At 43.7% G+C, this 22,431-nt stretch overlaps 1 protein-coding gene across 4 annotated transcripts; it reads right to left on the bottom strand.

Moving 5' to 3' along the window:
* Nucleotides 1-429: 429 nt before the first annotated feature.
* On the bottom strand, nt 430-21,788 carry LOC108035001 (uncharacterized). Of its 4 annotated transcripts, none has more exons than XM_050885999.1 (15): nt 21,596-21,788; nt 13,117-13,575; nt 12,475-12,602; nt 7,937-9,023; nt 7,259-7,425; nt 6,038-7,201; nt 5,847-5,977; nt 5,425-5,783; nt 5,222-5,367; nt 4,417-4,526; nt 4,220-4,353; nt 3,829-4,160; nt 2,281-3,765; nt 1,560-2,218; nt 430-1,400 (listed from the first exon to the last, which is right to left on the bottom strand). In XM_050885999.1, exons 2-15 carry the CDS (start codon nt 13,420-13,422, stop codon nt 1,267-1,269), a joined length of 6,342 nt encoding a protein of 2,113 aa, XP_050741956.1. In that variant the 5' UTR covers nt 13,423-13,575; nt 21,596-21,788; the 3' UTR covers nt 430-1,266. The 4 variants fall into 4 exon arrangements, 3 of the variants coding, with proteins under 3 accessions (XP_050741956.1, XP_016965832.1, XP_050741957.1); XM_017110343.3 differs by lacking the exon at nt 21,596-21,788 and adding an exon at nt 13,711-13,795; XR_007763639.1 differs by lacking the exons at nt 430-1,400; nt 1,560-2,218; nt 2,281-3,765; ... (1 more) ...; nt 4,220-4,353; nt 21,596-21,788 and adding exons at nt 4,658-5,115; nt 13,711-13,795 and having other exon boundaries at nt 4,416-4,526.
* Between the last annotated feature and the right edge of the window lie 643 nt (nt 21,789-22,431).

Here is a 22,431-nt window from a genome sequence, read left to right as displayed (position 1 = left end):
ATAAGAAGTATAATTAATTATATGAATCAACTAATGTGATGCGCTTTGACTTCTCTATTGAATTAATATTTCTGTGAGTATAAGGAACTTTTATTCTCTGAAATATTTTGTTATTTTATTTTAACAAATTTAATAATATCCCTTTTTTTTAGTGTTAACTATTGATTAACCCTTTTTGTATGTTTTTAAATACTTCTTATTTTTAAATTTGATTTTACTAACTTATTTATTTGATGTTATAGCTTTCCATCAAATTCTACATTTAAAATTTGAATTTATTTATTAGAGGCGAAAATGCAATGTATAGAACCACGAAAAATGTATAAACAATTTATGTACTAAATCAGAATTGTTAAATTAAAATTCCTAACGATTGTCAGGCGTTTTTTTGAGCCCACTGAACCAAAATAGTGCAAAACAACCAGCCACTGCCTTGTAATAGTTGAATATTTATTTCATCAAATGCTTGCACATAAATATATTCATATAGAGATGTATGTATAAGGGTATACAGTTGGGTTAAATATTGGTTGTATAAATAGTGTATTCCTGTCGTATTCACACATATAACTGCCAAAGAGCACGCTGCTTTAACAATAGCCACTTAGGTACTTCTGCGGTTAACGGTCGAATGCAGTTCAAAACACACAAACAACATCTAAAAAAATGCGTTTCGATATTGGCCGAGCTTAATACATTTGTCTGTCGTACCTACGATTCATGGGTAGATTGTATATAGGAGGGTGGAGATCAGCATATCAATTTTCACTTTATATTTTCTCTTTTTTTTTTTGCAAAGAACAGGCAACACAAGTTGAACAACATTGAAAAAAATGCATTTTCTAAATATTTCTTGTTTTTAACGATAACGGTAAGTTTCTAGTTATTGTCCTTAGATCTTTTTTGTTGGATATTCGATTTCCTTTAGGATATATAAGTATTCGATTGGCTCAATCAGCATTGTATCATTTTGCACTCTTAATTGACTCCTGCCGCAGCATCGTCATCACCTTTGGAGAGCATCTCGACGCACCACAAACAACTCCCAGCCAGCTTGGCGATGAAAATAAAACTAAATGAAACGGGTTTCGGTTTGGTTTTGGTTTGGTGTGTAAAAAAACTCAAGTCTTTTTCTTTCAGTGTAAACTAAACTAAAATCGCGAAAATAAAAATCACAAATCGGTAAAGAATTTCGCTCTAGGCTAAGGACGATGCACGCACAAAAAACTTGATATTAGCTGCGCTAGCTGCCGCTGCAGATCCTGCTTAGGATGTCACGATGACGCCGCCAGGTCCTGGCAGCCCACTGGGACGACCGGTCAGGTAGGAGTCCACTTGGCGGGCGGCCTGTCGACCCTCGGTGATGGCCCAGACGACCAGCGACTGGCCACGCCGGCAATCTGGAAAATAAATGTTAAAATCATTAGAATACTTTGTAAAAAATTTAATAGATATATAACTTAGTTTTTTAGTACTTAAAATTTTTTTTTTTTTCAATTTACGCATAAAACTTAAGAATTTGCGTTTTTATAAAATATATAATAGCCCATAAAACTTACCTCCCGCTGCAAACACCTTGGAGTTGGAGGTGCCATACTGCCCTGTGGAGGCCTTGATGTTTCCACGCGGGTCCAGCTCCAGCCCCAGTTCGCCGGGCACCGTCTTCTCCGGCCCCAGGAAGCCCATGGCCAGCAGGATGAGGTCGGCCGGGAAGTACTTCTCCGAACCGGCGACCTCCTGCATGCGCCACTGGCCCGTCTCCGTCTTGGTCCACTCAACCTCTACGGTGTTCACGCCCTTGATGGCGCCATTCTCGCCCACGAACTCCTTGGTGGTGGTGCAGTACTGGCGCGGATCCTTGCCCCACTTGAGCTTGACCTCCTCGTGCCCGTAGTCGACGCGGAAGACCTTGGGCCACTGCGGCCAGGGGTTGTCCTCCGCCCGCTTTTGCGGCGGTTCCGGTAGAATCTCGAAGGTGGTGATGCTCTTGGCACCCTGACGCAGCGAGGTGGCAATGCAATCGCAGCCGGTGTCACCACCGCCGATGATGATCACATCCTTGCCGGCGGCAGAGATGATGTCGTTCTTGCCGCCCAGCTGCTTCTTCTGCTGCGCCTCCAGGAACTCCATGGCGAAGTGGATGCCCTTCAGGTCGCGGTTGGCCAGCGGCAAGTCACGGGGCCAAGTGGATCCCGTTGTCAGGAGAACGGCATCGTACCTGGAGATTAAAATCGTTATAATAAGTAAGAGATTGCACTTCGTATACATGAAAATACGCACTCTTGCAGCAGCTGCTCGGCCTTGAGGTCCTTGCCCACATGGACATTGGTGCGGAACTCGATGCCCTCGTCGGCCATCAGGTCAACCCGACGCTTGACCACCTCCTTGGACAGCTTCATCGTGGGAATGCCGTACTGCAGCAGTCCACCAACGCGATCGTTGCGCTCGAAGACGGTGACAAAGTGACCGGCGCGGTTCAGCTGCTGGGAGGCAGCCAAGCCAGAAGGTCCGGATCCCACAATGGCCACCCGTTTGCCAGTGCGCACCTCAGGGATCTCGGGCTTGATCCAGCCCTGCTCGAAGGCATGATCGATGATGGCGCACTCGATGTTCTTGATCGTCACTGGCGGCTCCGAGATGCCCAGGACGCAGGATCCCTCGCAGGGAGCGGGACACACGCGACCAGTGAACTCGGGGAAGTTGTTGGTCTGCAGCAGCTGACGCAGAGCCTCCTGCCACTCGCCGTGGAAGACGAGGTCGTTCCACTTGGGAATGATGTTGCCCAGCGGGCAGCCGGTGGAGTTGGACTGACAGAAGGGCACACCGCACTCCATGCAGCGGGCAGCCTGGACCTTGAGGTTCTTGCGCACATGCGGGAAGTTGTAGACCTCGTCCCAGTCCTTCTGTCGCTCCCCAGCATCTCGGTACGGAGCCGCCTCCCGCTTGTACTTCACAAAGCCGCGGGTCTTGTCCAGCACGCGATCGGCACGCTTCTGCTCCAGCGCCACATCCTGGATGGCCTCCTCGATGTCCTTGATGTGCGGCTCATGCTTGCCATTGCCATTCTCGATGGCGGACTTGAGGGGCTGCTCCACCGCCTCCTGCTCGGCCATGTCCTTGAGAGCCTTCTGGTATTCGTAGGGGAAGACCTTGACGAACTTGCCCTGAGCCTCTGCCCAGTTATCCAGCAACTCCTTGGCCACCTTGGAGCCCGTCTTCTCGATGAAATCGGCCAACAGTTCCTTGACCAGCCGCACATCCTTCTCGATCTCCAGCGGCAGGAGCTCCACACTCTCCGGATTCACCTTGGGCTTGAAGGAGCCATCCAGATCGTACACATAGGCAATGCCACCGGACATGCCAGCGGCAAAGTTGCGTCCGGTGAGACCGAGGATCACCACCAGGCCACCGGTCATGTACTCGCATCCGTGATCGCCTACGCCCTCCACGACGGCGGTTACTCCGGAATTGCGCACGCAGAAGCGCTCGGAGGCTATGCCTCGGAAGTAGGCGGTTCCCTCGGTGGCTCCGTACAGGCAGACATTGCCCACAATCACATTAAGATGCGATTCGAATGGAGCCGTGTCCTGGGGAGTGATGACCACATTGCCACCGCACAGACCCTTGCCCACATAGTCGTTGGCATCGCCCTTTAGGGTCACGTTGACACCACGCGCCAGGAAGGCGCAGAAACTCTGGCCAGCAGATCCCTCCAGGAAGATGTCGATGCTCTTGCCAGCGGGCAAGCCAGCTTCCCCATATTTGCTATAATAGAAATGTACAGTCTTATATTCAATTTTCCCTTGAAAGAGGAACCCAAATCCTCACCAAGCAATATGGTAACTTAGAGTGGAACCAAAGGCCCGCTCCTCGTTGTGGATGCGCATCTTGACGGTCACATTATCATCGGCTCCGCTGAAGATTTGCTGGGCCTTGGCAATCAGCTGGTTGTCGGCACGCTTCTCCAGCTGGAAGTCCTGCTTGATGGAACCACCCACAATGTTGGTGCCCGGACGCAGCTCCAAAGCTGGCTGCAGCAGCAGCTTGAGGTCCAGGTTGCTGGCCTTGGCATCGCGCTGACTGGCCACTCGCAGAAGATCGGTGCGGCCGATCAGGTCCTGGAACTTTCGAATACCCAAGCCAGCCATGATCTTACGGATCTGTGCAAAGGGTTGGGAATGAGTATATCTTGGGGAAATATAATGAATGGCAGCCTTACATCCTCGGCCAGCATGAAGAAGAAGTTAATAACGTGCTCTGGCTTGCCAGTGAACTTCTTGCGCAGCACAGGATCCTGGGTGGCAATGCCCACGGGACAGGTGTTCAAGTGGCACTTGCGCATCATGGTGCAGCCTTTAAACAGGGATTATCAAGAAGTTAAGTTAAATATTTTAAAATGATATATTCCCCACTCACCCATGACTATCAAAGGAGCCGTACTGAATCCAAACTCATCGGCGCCCAGGAGAGCAGCCACCACCACATCGAATCCCGTGCGCAGCTGCCCATCGGCTTGCACAATCACACTGGAGGAGGAGCACCGTCCAAGCATCGTCCAGATCCAGACCGTTTAGAGTGGGAAGACACGACATAGAAAGGAAGGCAATGTTAGCTAACTCAACCCCAGGTTAGGATCAATGTAATGAGAAGAAATTACGAATGGAGCACAGCGCGACGGTCGTGATCGAGTGAGCGATTGAGTGGAGTGGAGTAGAGCGAGTGGACTGGAGTTTGGATTTGGACTGGATCGATCGAATCGTGTTTCTTTTTTTTTCAGCTGGCTGGAGGCGCGCTTTGGATATCAAGGGTTTCTATATCCTTCGGTTCAAGTCATCCATTTCCTTTCAACAGGATCAGTTCCATGGGTTCTTTCTCTACAATGTCATAGCAGATACATTCTCTAAGTAAAGACATTTGTTCTTTGTATCTGTTCCGCTGGACAAGATTCGTCCTCGCCATCCGCCTTGTCATCGTCCTCCTGCCCACCGCCCACTGGCCACATGTACGAGGAGTTTCAATGGGGTTGTGTAGGGGGATCAGCCCAACTTTCCGATGATCAATGGATCTCTGCTTTTTGGGAATACATGTTCTGAACAGGTTTTCCAACGCTGTCATCTGGATAACCAGGCACTTTCAGTAATGTATCGGTTCATGATTAGTAACAACAGGAGGAGAGAGCGGGAATGGCTCTGGGCCGGCTTTCTCCTGGTCGGAAACTTACCGTGATCGCAGATTGTTCAGCACCAGCACCTGGTGCGTCTCGGCCACGCCCAGCTCCCACGGTAATCCGGCGTTCTTGATGCCGGTCCAAGAACTGGCACCGGTACCGCCATCGTGTCCGGAGATTACAATATGCTCCGCTTTGCCCTGTATATTAGCATTTATCATAGCAATTCCTTAGTAACACATGTACTCCACACCCACCTTGGCAACTCCGGAGGCCACCACTCCAACGCCCACTTCGGACACCAGCTTCACACTGATGCGTGCATTCGGGTTGGAGCACTTAAGATCATAGATCAACTCGGCCAGATCTTCAATGGAGTAGATATCGTGATGTGGCGGCGGCGAGATCAGGCCCACGCCGGGCACCGACTTTCGGGTCTTGGCAATGTCCTTGGTCACCTTGTAGCCCGGCAGCTCACCACCCTCGCCAGGCTTGGCTCCCTGGGCCATCTTGATCTGCAGATCATCGGCATTGGCCAGATAGGAAGCGGTGACGCCAAAACGACCGGAAGCCACCTGCTTGATGGCCGATCGACGGCTGTTATTGGGATCCTGATCTGTGGGGGGTTGCAAGCCAAGATAAAATAAATTGTTTCCAATAGATTCTAGGTAAGACTCACTCAAATAACGATCCGAATCCTCGCCACCCTCACCGGTGTTGCTCTTGCCGCCAATGCGGTTCATAGTAATCGAAAGGGTCTGATGGGCCTCCAAGGAGATGCTGCCAAAGCTCATGGCGCCAGTGGCGAAACTATGGGAACACCAAGTAAATTATACTAATTACTAGTTAGTAAGTTAAGCTATCCCATACCGCTTGACAATCTCGCTGGCGGGTTCCACCTCGGAGATATCAATGCTCTGCCGATCTGTGACAAACTCCAGCTGTCCACGGAGAGCACACTTCCTCACACTGTCCAGAGTGGTCTTCTTGAAGGCTTCGAATGCATCCAGATTCTTGTTGACCGCCGCCTCCTGCAGGCTGCCAATGGAGGAGGGCTCATTGATGTGGGCCTCGCCACCATGGCGCCAGTGGTACTGGCCAGGATTGCGCAGGATGCGGGTGTCCGGTGTGGCCTTGCCGTAGGTGAGCTGATAGCGCTGCAGGCCCTCCCTGGCCAGGATCTCCAGGGTGACGCCGCCGATGCGACTTTGGGTGCCGCGGAAGCACTTGGCCACCAGATCGGTGCCCAGGCCCACAGCCTCGAAGATCTGGGCGCTCTTGTAGGACTGCAGAGTGCTGATGCCCATCTTGGCCATCACCTTGGCGATGCCCGTGTCAATAGCCTGGGCGTAGGCGGCATAGATCTGCTTGTCGTTGACCTCGGGACCAATCACCCCATCATCTCGCAGAGCCTGGGCCAACTCGAAGGCCAGATATGGGCAGATGGCATCCGCACCATAGCCGAGGAGCACACAGATATGATGGACCTCACGGGCCTCGGCTGTCTCCACCACAATGCCCACCTTCATGCGCTGCAGCGTCTCGATGAGATGGTGATGCAGGGCGCCCAGGGCCAAGAGGGCGGACACGGCCACCTTGCCGCCAATGCCCGCTCCACGGTCGGAGATCACCAGCAGCTGGTAGCCCGCCTGGGCTGCCGCATATCCCTCGCGACACACACGATCGATGGCGTCGAGGTAGCCCTGAACGCCCTCGTCATACTGGAATGTGATGTCCAGGACCTTGGTCCGCCAGCCGCGGTGCGTGTTCCGCTTGAGCAGCTGGGTATCTGGAATGCTCAGTATGGGATTGGTGAGCCAAATGCGATGCACCTGCTGGGCCGAAGGCTGCAGCAGATTCGCCTCCGGACCGAGGGGGCACTGCATCGACATGACCACCTTCTCGCGGAATGGATCGATGGGCGGATTGGTCACCTGGGCGAAGAGCTGCTTGAAGTACTCGTAGGGTATGGGCTGGAAGTTGGACAGACAAGCCAGCGGAGCATCGTTGCCCATGGAGCCCAGGGCTTCCTTCCTGTAAAACAAAGAGTGGTTAGATATACATAAAGCTTTTTACCCAATTGGGGCTTACTTGTTCTTGAACATGGGAATGAGCAGCATGTTGACCGTCTCGGTGCTGTAACCAAACAGAGAGAGTCTGGGATCAAAGATTCCCCTCTGGGAGGCGGGCAGCTTGGCCAGTTCGTCCACGGGCGGAGTATTCAATACATTAGCATTGCGAATCTCATCCAGGGTGATCTATTTTTTGTAAAATGAATACAATTTAATTTTTTCCTAGCCAATAAAACATGAAAGCCAACGAAGAGCATGCAAAATGAAACGCAACGGGGGGAGGCAAACACTAAGGACTACTTTTCGGAAGGGCCAAAGGACAAAAGGCTAGGACCTAGGGCAACCTGGGTTTCATAACTCACCATCTGCATCAGTTCCACAAAAAAATAAACACACAGATTGAGTTTAGGGGATAGCATGAGAGAGAGTGGACAAATTTATACCAGATAGAGATTATTAGATCATTAGTTTTTCGAAATTTTGTGTCTGGAGATGAGCTTGTGTCTCGAGATGATTAGTGGGAATCGAGCCTGTGAGTCTGATATGTGTATAGTATAATGGCTGGATTTATTGCACAAAAATAGAGGGAGATCTATAAAATCTAGGAAATATTCTTAGTAACTAAAAACTGACTGTAGATTATAGATACATCTCCCAATATCTCTGAATACAACTCTTACCCCAAACCACAACTCACCTTCTGCTGCAGCCACTCAGAGTGGGGCCTCGACTTGGCGATCTTGGCCTTCAGCTCGATGTCCTGGATGAGCTTCTTCTCCTTGGTGTCCACCAGCAGCATCCTGCCCGGCTTCAAGCGGCTCTTGAGGGTCACCTGCGATGGGTCCACATCGTAGACACCCACCTCGGAGGCCATGACCAGCACGTTCTCCTTGGTCACATAGAAGCGCGATGGACGCAGACCATTACGATCTAGCACGGCGCCAATGAAGCGGCCATCGGTGAAGCTGATGAGAGCTGGACCATCCCAGGGCTCCATCACACAGGCGGCCCACTGGTAGAAGTCGCGCTTCTCCTGCGGCATCGTCTTGTCGTTCTGCCACGCCTCCGGCACCATGGTCATCACCGACTCCGGCAGCGATCTCTCGCTGGCCATGGTCAGGAACTCCAGCACGCAATCGAAGCTTCCAGAATCCGAGAGATTCGGCTCCACCACGGGATACAGTTTCTTCAGCTGATCCCCGAACAGATCTGACTGCATGACACCCTCGCGGGCCTTCATCAGGTTGACATTTCCCCGCAGCGTGTTGATCTCACCATTGTGGGCCAGCACTCTCAGAGGATGGGCCCGCTCCCAGCTGGGGAAGGTGTTGGTGGAGAAACGCGTGTGGACCAGTGCCAGATAGGTCTCGAACTCGGGATCCTTGAGGTCCGTGTAGTATTCCCACAACTGGTCGGAGGTGAAGAGACCCTTGTAGACCACCGTACGGTCGGACAGGGAGCAGATGTAGAACCGTCGCCCTGGTTTGATCAACTCGTGGCTGGCCCTCTTCCTCAGGACGAAGACCTGCCGTTCGAAGGACTTCTCATCGCTTCCCTCGGGACGACGGACGAACACCTGGCGGGACAGGGGCTCCGACTTGCGGGCCACCACGCCGATGGCCGACTGCTTGGCCGGCACAGTGCGCCAGGCGATCACCTCCAGGCCCAGGCTCTGGGCCAGCTCGTCGAACTCCTTCTCGGCGGCGGCGTGCTGGGCCTCATCCAGGTAGAAGATGCCCGTGGCATAGTCACCCAAATCCGGCAAGGTTACACCCTGCTTGGCACTGCAAAGGGATAAGAAGGGGGGATGATTTTGTGAGTGAAATTCGATTTAAAGAATTTAAATATTTTTTAAAAATACTAAATATTTATTTAGTATTTTTAAAAAATATTTAAATTAAATTTTACTATTATAATGCATATTCATATCCCATCAATTATTTTGAATTGTCAATTAGGTTGAAAAATAATAGATTTTTGTTTGGTTTATACTTTTAATCACAGATTAGTAACTTTTTCTTGTATTATTTATTAGAGTATTAAAAATAAAAAAGTTGTTTTATAAATATTAAATATTTTTTCATGTTTATATATTCAAGGAATTAAAACCGCTGTTGCATTTCTTTAAAGTGGGTAAACAATTTCAAGTTTTCTTTCTCTATCGTTTTTATACAGTCCCTTGGGGTTTTAGCAATATATATTTCCCACCACAGAGCAATAAAATATTTTTCTATAATAATAAATATTTTTATATAATATTTTCCTATAAAAACATTGAATAATGTTCATGTCGACAGCTCTTGAATTTCTTTATAGACAGTAAACCGTTTCTAGCTTTCTGGATCGTCGCATCGCTCTACTTGGATAAATTCGCCGCTCCAATGGTAATGCGCCATTAAATCGCACAGTCAGGTTGCCACTTGGTCAGTTATTCAGTCGTTCATTCATCGCGCCATTCCAAATCAACGGAATCCATTGAGCGGTTGTGACGAAATGAGTACGCCGCAAGTCGCACCTTATCAACATCCCCGTATGGAGAAGCTGTCATCGGTCCAGCCGTCACAACCCATAGCAGCCCCACATGCCCAACAGCCCGCCCACCGAACCGCTTGATTCGCCTGACATGCATTCTTGCGCTGAGAAAAATACTATCAAAAACGAAATGCATCTTGAAAAATGAAAAATAACATGAAGGAATTGTATACAAAAGTAGTATTATATTATACTATTATAGGAACCGATCCGATTCTAGATCCGATTCGCTGGAACTGAACTGACAACAAATCTGGAAATCTATTACTATAGAATTAAACAAAAAAAAACAATCATAAACAATTTAAAATTAAGGAATTGGGTAGATAGGTACTTTTATATTATACTATTTATAAGATCCCAACCGCTTCTAAGATTCAGATTTGCCGAAATGGAAACGTGATACTATAGAACCGTAGAAACAGATCAGAGATAGTAACATGAAACTGCCAAGTTTTTCTCCCAGTGCACTTCATACTGCATCCGAAGCTTGTTCTTACTACGTCTCAGAATTCCGGTCGATCCGATGGCTAAGTGTTTTGCCATATTTTTCGCAATTAGTCCAAGACTCGTAGCGGTCCTTGAACTTGGCATTCGCCGACTTGTTGCTCTCAGATCGCAATCTGAAGTGCTCTCCATCAGCTGGCACGTGCGTGTCTAGAGCGCATTTCATCCTCGGCGATTGGCATGCAAAGTCTTTCACAATTTCTTCCCCCAGGCGGAACCCCAGAGGCCCCCGAAAAGTGCTCGGACATATCAACTAGGCCCTCGGCCAGACGATAATTAAACTAGATTTATGGAACTGTCGCGCGACATTACGTTCCTTAATGACCCAACCAGTTGTGACCATCCATCTATCGCCTATTAGATTGTGTATATTATACACTCAGACATCTGTTCCACTAATTACATAGCAAATAGTTGCAAATTCGCGCCATTGATTAGCGCATATTGAGTTGTAAATCGATGGGACAGTGTCGTTTTTATTAGCTGCGGTTCGGGAGATACGCTTTCCGGGGCTGTAATGGAGTGAAAGGCGGGAAAATCTCTCAAAGGTTCCGTTTTTAAGGGGTTTTAAAGTCACCAAAAAGCTCCAAACGATTTTATTACTTTTTGATAGGCACTTGGCAACCGAAACAGCATTAAAACTTGAATGAAATATTAAACAAAGGTCAATGTAATTGAGCTTTGATTTAAACGTCTAAAATCATTGCAAACTTTTCTACATTTGACTTTGATTTAACCGATCAAAATCAGTTAACCTTAATAAACTGGACAATTAAAAATATTCCATAAGCAATTTTAATATTAAATTTTCAGAGTCTCAGGTCTTAGATATTCTAAGAGCACTTGTTCTGATGAAACTAGACATTTCAGACCTACCTCAAGAAACTATTATCAAATAATATTTGTTTAAAGAACTTCTAACTGGTTTAATAGCAACTGGTGAAATTCCCAAAACGGTCTTCATTGGAATCGTCTGATTCTAACCAGACCAGGGCTCATTACTATGCACATCTGGTGTACTGGATTAAGTGGGGAACCCGAGAGAGGGCTACGACTGGGGGACTTTGCCGTGTTTTTCCATTTGGCATAGTTGAGCTAAATAATATAATATGATTCTGCGCGATGGAATAATTTGCACCAAGTAATTGCCTGCAAATGGCCTTTATTCGGTTACCCACTTGGGCTGGTCCCTAAACAACGTTTTATCCCATATACAGGCCATTAAAAATATATACTACGGGCTCGGGGCGAAGCGTGACGAAAACAAGAACCGTGCCAAAAGGCTGACAAAATAAATAGAAAACAAAATACGTCGGACGGGAGCAGAGAGCAGATGTTGGATTGTCGGATCTCTAGAGGTACGCAAATACTCTCCGACACATGTACGTACTATGTGTACATGACCGTGGCTGGGTCTGGGTCTCCTCATCTCACCGGGGGATATATATCTGCCGATCCGTGGATGTGCCTCATTTCAGCGAACTATTTTTGACGTGCCCGATTGCTTTTTTTACGGTACTGGTACGGTACTGGTACTTTGAGATTCGGCCAATAAGGGGGAGTCACAGCTAAAAGCCAAGTTATAAATTGTAATGCCCTGCCCGAGGTGTGTTCAATGTATATCATAAATTATAAAAGTGCACAATCACTTATACATTCTTGCAATCAGTAGCAATATGATCCAGGAAGTCTCACTTCAAATCGTTACGCGAATTCTTGAGATTTCGACTAATGAGCCTTTTATAAAAAAGAATTGATACAACTTAAAAACCAATTATATTAGAAAGGGTATCTGTAAAGTGTTTTGTTTTTGAACTTGAATATAGATAGATCATATTCAAAACTAAATATTTAATAAATTCTTTCCTATTTGTTAGTGGTAAAATAAAATGAATTAAGAATCTTAGCTTCTTAAAAAATGTTTAGTAAAGAAATGCCAGTTGGACAAACCCTATTCTATAGGAATAATACTTTTTTAGAGAGTATATCTTAACTGATAGACAGCGACAAGCGACACGCCAGCTTTGAGTTATTTTCGTATTTCGCGCACGAGATCGCCCCGCTATTGTTTCGCTACGCCCCCTGTCCCATCGACGGGTCCCGTGTAAGCGATCATCAATGGCGACGGCGCCAGAAGGAACCGGCATATATAAACATATATTTTAAGCTTGCTGTCCGACACATAGGTAAACTTACAGAGCCTTGAAATAGAGTCCGTGAGGAATGGAAGCCAAGACGCCAGCGCCATCACCAGTGTCATTGTCGCAGGCGCAGGCACCGCGATGATTCATCCGTTCTGACAGGGTCTGGGCATCACGTAGAATCTACATGTGGGTGTATAAAATAACAACTTTTAATCATTATATTACAAAAAATTAAATAAAAAAATTTTAAAAACTGAATTTGTTTACCACTTAAACGGTTTTTTATGAGTTAGACTTAATCAAATTTAAAATAATGTAAAAATTGAAAAAATAAATGTAGTTCTACATGCCGTTTTTATAAATAAAACATTTTCTTAGATAAGAAAATACAGTAAATGAATGTGAAATTCTACAGGCAAATCAACGTTGTATTGTATGAATAAAACATTTGGAAACAAATTAAAAAACAAATAACCACATCAAAAAAGATTGTATCGTGTTTCTCAATATGAACCTTAAACAATATATATTTTTTAGTGTTTATAAAAATAATTTCTTAATCTTATGTTCAGCAAAAAAACACATTACTTATAAAAATATCAAACATTTAAAAAATACTCCACATGGTTGTATTAGTAAAATATCTAAAATTTTCGAAAGTACTTTTTTCTAAACCAAGGTCCTTGATCCCTACCTTGTGAGAGCGCTTGCCATCGATGGCCACGATGAAGCCGACTCCACAGGCCTCGTGCTCGTTCTGGGGATCGTAGAGTCCCTGTTTACCAGGTGCCTCCCATGGCATCTGATTCTGCTGCTGCTCCTCCTCCTGAACATCCTGATCCTGCTGCCCGCTCAAATGCAATTCATTCGATTGTTCGATGCTGTCGCCGATGGCCGAGTTATCGAAATGATCGATATCACCAATGGTAATCGTTGATGTTGTTGTTGCTTCAACAGTTGCACATTCAAATTCGCAATTGTCAGTGATTGTTGGTGCCATTATACGTTGTTACCGCTGCACTTGCTGAAAGTCTCTCGGGATCTAATTTGATTTTCACTCGGTTTTTTTTTTTAATTAGTTCTGGGTTTACACCGTTCAAAGCTAACAGTTATTTCTGGTTCAATTAGCACTGTAAATTCAGTTTATTGTAGCCTGTAAAAAATAAAAATACTTGTTTTAACTTATATTTATTTTATGTTTTAGCGCTGGTGCAATCGAAAACGCTTTCTGCTCGTTTGGTTAGCTTTTTTATTCGCTCGCTTTTTGCACTTATTTGCACACACATACATTTATGCACTGCTAGACAATTCTAGTGTAATTTGTTCTATTTTATCCCGCTGCTGGCACACGCGACACTGACGGCTGCTCACAGGCGAATGAGCGCCGACGGAGCAACCTGGCAGCGCCGAACCCCCAAGAAAGATCGGTCTCTCACCGCGCAAAGGTGGAGCTCTCGTGCTCACTGGCCCATGTGTACTATATAGCCCCTATATCTCTCTCTTTGGCCACGCAATCGGGCGCCTGATTCAGTTCTGAATCAATATCATGTAATGCAATCCTGCTTATCAGGAAGGTATTTACAGGCCAACATCAGTAGCTCGCACCTCCTTGAATTCAGTGTTCAGTAAGTATGATATATTCCTATATGATATACTTATTTTTATGAAAAACATATATGTTATTTGAAGCATACTGGTATTACTGAATACTTTCCCAGGTATAAAAATATCAAATCAAATCGTTTACTTTCCCTGTTATAGAACATTTTTTTAGAGAAAAAGCATATCACATTTTCCTGTTTTGTTTCAGTTCCAAAACAGTATTTTCTGTTTGACATTTTTTAAAAATTTGTTTTTAATAAAAAATTATTCAAAGCACATTCAATTTAAAAAGATTTTTATTTGCGCAATGCCCCTTGTTTTAAACCCGAGACTAGAATTTCCCACCGCCCTCCCTCTGAGCACCACTTCAGCTGAATGGGCTCCTAAATTGCTCCCTAAATAGACAGTTCGACGATCGATAGATCGTTCAATTGATTGACAATGTGGTGGATTGTTCAACTGCATCCAGAAGTGGAACCTTGAATAATGTGGGCTCACGTAATGCAACCGAATCGCCCCATATTTACATTGTTTTATCGAACTAGGAACGGCAGTGGTTTAGAATCGTTCGAATCGATTCGTTATCAAATGCAAAACACATACATACTTAGACCTATAGCATGCATAACAAAAACAGAATGCTTTGAAATGCGATTTACAATTAATTCGTTTGAGCAATAACAATTTGAAATATGTGAAATAAACAACTAAAAGAATTCTGTTTTTCAAACCTGAAATGACACATAATCACTTGTTGTTTTGGGTTTATAATTTTCGGTATATAATTTTTAATTTTGGTGGTGCTCCATCTCAAGATCTTTGACAGATCAGCTCAGCCATAACTGTCGCACGCGGACTAATATTCTCGCTTACATATCTCTCTATGGGGTCTTTCAACTTTTGACCAGATAAATGCATTTGAAAATATGTATTTTTCAGCTACATTTTTGCTCCTTCTGAGCACCGATAAAAATAGATTCTCCATTAGAAGATCATGTTTGTCTAGAATTCTTTCTCAAAATTTTCCGTTCTGCTTTGCGCTTGATTAAATTTTGGCCAAACACACCATACCCGAAATAGACCAAAATTTAGTGGCATTCGTTTAATTAGGGCCACATAAATTAATCTATCAAAAAGTTGAGTGCCAAGTATTAGATAAGTTCCAAGTTCATGGGTGCTATTGCCCCATAGGAAATCATTTGCCATCTTATCAAAGACTTTCTATTGTGCTCTTGCAGGCGACTGGGCCGCATGAGTTATAGACATAGGCCGGTGGTTGGTTCAAAGTCCCAGAGAGCGATCGGAACTATCTGGTCGGGGCTACAACGTCACATCGCAATCTTCGCTGAACCATTCGGGTGACACATTCTCGCCGTCTCGCCACTTGGGGGGATTTTGGGATCACGGAGACTATGGGGGGGAACCGGTTCCCGGCTGCACCTCGCAGATAAGTGCCGAAAATTTGTCAAGCGATAACGTTCTCTATGGCGAAGAATCTGCCAGGTAGTGCTGGGTATCAGTGGGTCATATATGTGTATAAAAAACTTTAATTAAAAAAATTAAGTATACGTTAGGTAAAATGCCACAGTGGGAAATGCGTATTTTATTTAGTGGTATTTTTATCTGGTATTTGGTCTGGAAAACGATCTATTCATATATTTCCACATCTATCTTGAACTTTTTCTATAATATACGAAATATATATGTTAAACAAAAACTTTTATTTGAATAATTTAAACATTGGTTAGGTAAATGGGTACAGTGGAAAATATATATTTTATTTTGTGGTATTTTTATCTGGAATTTCATCTATTCATATAGTATTATTTTATTTCCACTCTATCTTGAACTTTTTCTATTGTATACAAATGTATTGGATTTTTTACAGGTAACCCAGAGTTCGATTAGCATCATTACCCCCGAATTTCTTGTGTTTTTTAGATGTTCTTTCTTTTGGCGGTTTGGTATCAGGCGTTTAGCATGTGCCAGCCGAGTGTCTGCCACCGAGGTAGGGGAAAGAGGAAACCTACATTCTCTTTCATTATGTTTTATTTCCCTTTTTTATAAGTTAATAAACTTTGGTATGCCCCACGCCCGTGTCCCCCCTGCGATTCCACGGCCCAGATAAGACTCATTCACGGCACTAGCACGAAGAACCCCATGGCACAGTGAACTCAGCTTGGGGGTTTGCGTTGGCAAGGTTTTTTCCTTTCGCAGCCCAGAGATTACGCCGTTCCATTGGGGAGCAATGCTACAAGGCGCTATTCACGATTTGCATGCGTGATTGGGAGGGATGGGCTATAAATATACACATGTTCGATTTCTGGCTCCATGCGTAATACTCATAGAACCCAGGACCGATAAGGCTCGTGACGTATGTCGGTGGGACAATAGCCCACCTCGGGACCGGGAATCTATGATCTGATCTGGGTCCAGTGGAAAAGTTTCTACCTAGGAGAAGAGTAGACCAGCAAAGAGTAGGATATATAGAAAGAAATTTCGGTGGCTTTTTATGGCCCACAGTGCCGTAATAAAACTTGGTAATCATGACTGGAATAAAATGCATATCTCGGCTTAGGCAGAGGCAAAGGTTAAAGTAAAGTCGTTTGGTTCTTAAATAGAACAGATAAAAGATTGCAAAATATTCCCGGTTATGTCATCAGAGATATTTTATAGGCAAATAATTGTGGTTTATAATGGGTTTGTTATAGCTCAAGAAGATATAGCGATGATATAGAGTTCTATAAAACCTAGCCCCTTCCTATCTGTCTCACTGATTGACATTTTATCATTTCCTTTCCTTTATTCATCGCATTTCCGCCGTTCTCCTTGCATAACTCTGCAAATGCGTCACATCAAAAAGTCCAATAGATGGCTATTTTCAGAGTAATGCGAGAAAAACAAATATATACACTATAGCTAGATAAACCGTTGACGTTCGGAACATAAATTCCTGGGGAATTATTGATCACGTGCTGAATGGTATTTAGAAATCGCTATGACATTTCATCGAGTTAAGTGCAGCTAAGTCGGATAATTACTTTTACTTATAGATGGAGACATGCTGTTCTTAACTCTGCCTAAAAGTCAACGTAAATATTTAGTTAAAAAACAAAGGGGAGAAAAACAAAAGCAAAGATATCCAATATGGCAAACAAGTCTGCAGACCACCAAATGGGAATAGATCGAGAGGCGACCGGATGATACGAAGAGATAAATGTAGATATAGCCAGAACATCCAAAGTCCGAAACGCGCCGGTCGCGCGTGGCCCCCCAAAATCGCTGTATTACGATCTATAGATACACCCGCGTGATATATATAATGTAAACAAGCGCCGGCAACAAGTTTCAATAACCCCGAATGCCGAAACAAATAAATAAATAATGCGTCGACGGCATTGCGTGTGGTTAGTACGCTAAGCGAGGGGGCATGCCACGAGGCCATTGTTGGGGCATAATTACAATCGGCGGTCCTAATGGGTGCCAGGATCCCACAATGACGAAGCCATTAGCCCGAAAGAACTTTCTTCCGCCGCCCAATCTCAAATCGGCTGAGAACCCAACTCCGGTAGCCGCCGTCGCTATAAACTTTGTTTTCCTACGATTTACGATACGATATAGCCGGAATTCGGGAGGGGGCCCTCAGGGGGGGTTCTATTGCCTCCATAAATGCGCATTATCTGACCCGGCTGGGCGCTTATCAGGTGGTCGGGGCCAACTTTATTGGTACCCCCGTTGTTTTATGGCCTCCAACCTGTGCACTTGAGTCAGATGGGCAAAGTTTTCGCCGCGGATTGCAGGGGGAATTCCGAAAGGGATCACCTCAATTGCTTTAAAAATAGTTACAATTGGTTTTCATTATCGCCCGGTCGACTGTTTAATTAGAGATTCCACTGGGCATTTTGCGGTTTGGGTTTTATTGCGCCTCGGAATTACGTAAAAGTAATTACAACTATGAGAACTTTTTTATCTGCACCTACAGTGGGCGCCACGGCTGTAAGAGCTGATAATTAACCTTGTTCAATAACGCCTTTAATAACAAAATCGGACAATTTGCTGATAACTTACTCGAGCTCTGATTGGGCGATAAAGATCAATGGGTGTTATTAAAGTGCTGAAACGCGCTGTACTTATTAGGGGGCCTTAGGTTGGGTTTATTTTAGTAACTAATTAAAGTTGAAAGTTAAATTTGTACTTGGGAAGTGCTAATAATTCGTTAATTATCACGAACTTCTTATGTTCTACAACTTGGCGTATAATGAATAAACATATCATGAAATACTGTTGAACATCAAAGTTATTCTCGGCACTCAGAGTTATTGTAAATTGACGGTTTTAGATAAACAATTTATTTCCAGGATCGTGACTTATAGCTTTAAGGGGGTAAACACTTTCAAGAAATGCAATCTGTTGTAAACACAACTTGCGGTTTGCTCCAAATTCCAAAAGTATTTATGTTTATTAATCACATTTTTAAACGTTTTTAAGGCATAACAAGCTTTTCTCTCAAAAAAATGTCATCTTGCAGTGTTATACCGAGAAATATTGGTTTTCAAATAAATATTTAGACCTTTCCAATACTCATACTCATAGCATAGACGTATGATTTAGCTTTGAACAAGTTTCCAGTTTCTCGGTTTATTTTCTCCATAAATTCCTGTCTGTCCCGAGAAATGTAGCGCAGCTGTCTGCTATTTATGGCATAGGTGCGGAAAGTACCCCAACACCCTTTTCTACGCCCCTTCCCCGCTAATTAAGAGGAGACTACCCTTTGCAGGCAATAAACAAGCATTAGTTCTCAATGACCGTATGTGGTGGGGATGGGTTGCGCCTCTGGGGTAGGCTGCCCCGCCCTTTTCGGAGCCCCTTTATCCATAACGAGAATCCAAGTGAATTGCAGCGGGGAGCTGACTCAGGTTCTGTAAGAGACCTCGGGACCTGGCTTATCGGCGAACCACCCAACTATAAGTAACCCACGCGATGGAAAATCAATCAGAATATAACAATAATTGTTCAAAAGTTAAGGGTGCATACGTCAACAATGGCAATTCAAAAGAAATTAATTCAATCCAGTAATTGTAATCAGTTTGTAGTTACCCTTATAAAAGGTATTTACTTTTTAGAGCTTACTGCAGAAAATATTTATAATCTTTATAGGAATATAATCTACTAACCAAAATATTTTTTTCAATTATAATATTATTTGCTGTAGATCTTATCTTCCTAAGTAATTCGCTTGTGTTGTTATAATATAATATATCATATGTTTTAATATTATGATATTCTTATTGACAACTAACTGAATTCATGCCTTTTAACCTTAGGATATTATTTTTTGGGCACCCTCGTCAAAATTGAAACTGATTGTTATGTTATCGCAATCGGTGTGGGCACTTGCCTTATATATCCACACCATCCCACTCACTCAATTTAGAGGCTGCGACGCAATTGAAAAGTTTTCCGTTTGGAAATTCACTGAACCATTAAACCAAACTTGCGGCGCCACCTTAGTTCAAGCGAGACCGCAAAATATATCCCATTTCAGGGGGATAAAGAATGTAATATTAACTACGCCTCTGCCCTCCCCTCTATAATTAGAATGTTTAGCCTGGCACATCATCTTCACAAATCCGTGATAAGCCCAAGAAAGGGCTCTAAACGCTTTTAGCCGTTTAAGGAGGCTTGGTTCGCACTTCCGGGCCATCTTTCACAATCTTTTCTTGAGTCCTTTGTCTACGTCCTTTTATTTGCTCACTCAGTTTCACACAATCCTTTCTGAGGACTGGCACACAAATGGGTATAAAAAAACAAAGGCAAGAAGGCTTTCCTTTAAATTCAAGTGCAATCCAATTGAGAAAGGCTTTCTCTCTGCGGCAAGTTACAAAATGCCGTGCTGATTGCATAACGGTTATGTCAGGAGAGAGAACCGGGTGGGCGGCTGTGGCTCAGAGAGCAGACCTGGAAGCTGCCGCCCACGCAGAGAGAAAGTGTAAATGTCAAAGGGCAATGACGTAGTAGGGAAAAATGTTGCCGCATACGTTTATAAATTCTAGTTTGTTAAAATTAAAATTAATAAATGTTAATATAAAAATATTAAAGTTAATATGATTAGATCAATTAAAACCAATATGATTACACTTAAATAAATGATATATTTTTTATTAAAAAAAAATGATAAGGTTATAATAATTTTAAGAAACAAGACCTTATGCAAACTGCAGTTTTTTTCGTAAACTTTAGTTTCATTAAAATAAGATTAAAATAAAATATACTTTCCACTTTTTTTCTAAAAGGACACTTCAACACAAATACAATCACACAGTGGCTGTCATTAATTTTGATGCGGCAATTAGGCAGAACAATTTGCGGCGTTCGGTGGCCGCAGCCTTCCAGCCGCCACTGTTCTGGGCGAGATGGAGATGTGATGAGTAGATGAGGGGGGCGGCAGTGGAGCGGCGAGGAAGAAATCACTGCCATGGCCCTTCGGAGCAGAGCGGAGCGGAGCTAACCTTACTCTGACCTTGAAGCGGAGCGAGCGGGAGCGAAGAGCAGCTGTCTGCATCGCACATGTTTGCAGTGGTGCAAAAGGGGGTGGGGCAGGGGCAGGGGCTCAGGCAGGGGGGTAAATAGCGAAACAAGCTTCACGAATGAAGAGCAGCCCATAAAATAGTCAACGAGCAGGAAGAGGCGGCCAAAGGGGTGGGGGGACAGTCGAGAAGAGAACTTCGCAGTGGCAAAAACAAGAACAAGAACGTCAAGCTTGCGGCAGGGCGCAAATCACAGTCAAGGACATTTTAATACGTCCCTAATATGAAAGGGACTTTCTTCAGTATTTTGTGTGAATAAATAAACAAATAAATATGGGCTTTTAATTTTTTAATATTGGAAATAAAAAGACAAATAAAATATTTATTTCCATATTATTTTGTTATTTTTAAAAACATAGTTCAAACCATAATACAATTGAATGAGATACCAAAAAAAAGAAACCTACTATTTGCAGACCATGCTTAAAATAACTTTAGTAGAAAAGAAAAAATTAATTAAAAAATTATTTTAGTCTATATCATTTCAAATTCATTTCTTTAAAGCAATTAATTTTTTTTTAGCTCAAATGACTGTAAAAATGTAATAAAGTAACAAGTATCAAATAGCAAACAAAAAAAAACACTTCCTTGCTTTTAAGTGTCCATAAATCAAGAGCTCAAACTGCAGCTAATTTTGTACCCCCCACTGTAAGTTATGGTGTGGGAGCTTCTGCTCTCCTGGCTGTGCTTCCTCTTTCCCCACTCCCTCTCGTTTATATGTGTACGTGTTTCTGTGCGCCATGTAAGAATTTATTGATTTTCCAGAGGAACTGGAACTCCTACGGAAATTTTGGATAGACAGAGTGGGAAATGGGGGAGCTAGGAACCCTTATCTCTTCTTTTCCTACCTACATTTCCCTGTTTCTTTAACTTTTAGTAAATATCATGCAGGCTAGGTTCGTATGTGTGTGTTAAGTAATTTGCATATCACATTTTTCTAAGCACCGCAAAAATGAATTCCACACATTTTTGTATTTAATTTACTTTTAACTTTGCTGATAAACCGAATGACTTCACTAGTTTTTGTATTTCTTCACTTTCACAAAACCAAAAACTTTGGAGTTTTCCACTTTTCCACTGGCTTCTAGCACTTCCACTTCGATTTGGCTTTAGAACACTTTCTGACTTTCCGCGATTTCAGAATACATGCGTGCGCTTTTTTCAAAAGATTCAAAAGATGTACACATCGATGTCATATGTCATCGATGATTTCAAGGAGTCGGTAATCGGTAACATCGATATGGGCTTGCCCAAACATGGTTTTCCGTCTCTAGGAGGAAAATCGCAATTGCAACAGCTTAGTAAAGACAAGAACCTTACCTTCGTATTGGGAGTAAGCGAATACACAGTCCTTTAACTCTGATTTAACGGCTGGTTTTGATTATCTCTTTATCTCGTTTTAATATTATTCTTACGAGAGTTAAAAAAATGAAATTTAAAAAAATCTAATTTTTATTTCTTCTTCTCTTCAGTTACCGCTTTTGCCACATTTCATTAAACATTGCTTAATAACTTTGTTCTTTTGGTATATTTTAATAAAAAACTGTTTTTAAAAGCTGTGGATGATCAAGAAAAATAAAATTTGAAATTAAGAACTACTTATATTTGTAGTTAGCTAAAAAATGTTTAGTATACGGATGTTAAATATCCTTACAATACAATGGTGTCTTTTCTACATATCCATTTCTTGATGGGTTCTATTCGGTAATCCTTCGTTGGAAGTCAGGAAGGGAATGGGTTAATGGAAATATCAAATCAGTTGTTTAGGGAATGTGGTTGACTTGGTGCTTATTATTGTAACAATTCTTTTTTTACTGTAT

This window comes from Drosophila biarmipes, chromosome 3L (genome assembly GCF_025231255.1).
Source record: "Drosophila biarmipes strain raj3 chromosome 3L, RU_DBia_V1.1, whole genome shotgun sequence".
Taxonomy (NCBI): Eukaryota; Metazoa; Arthropoda; class Insecta; order Diptera; family Drosophilidae; genus Drosophila; species Drosophila biarmipes.
The sequence above is the reverse complement of the archived record's forward strand: the minus strand, read 5'-3'. Positions and strand labels throughout refer to the sequence as shown.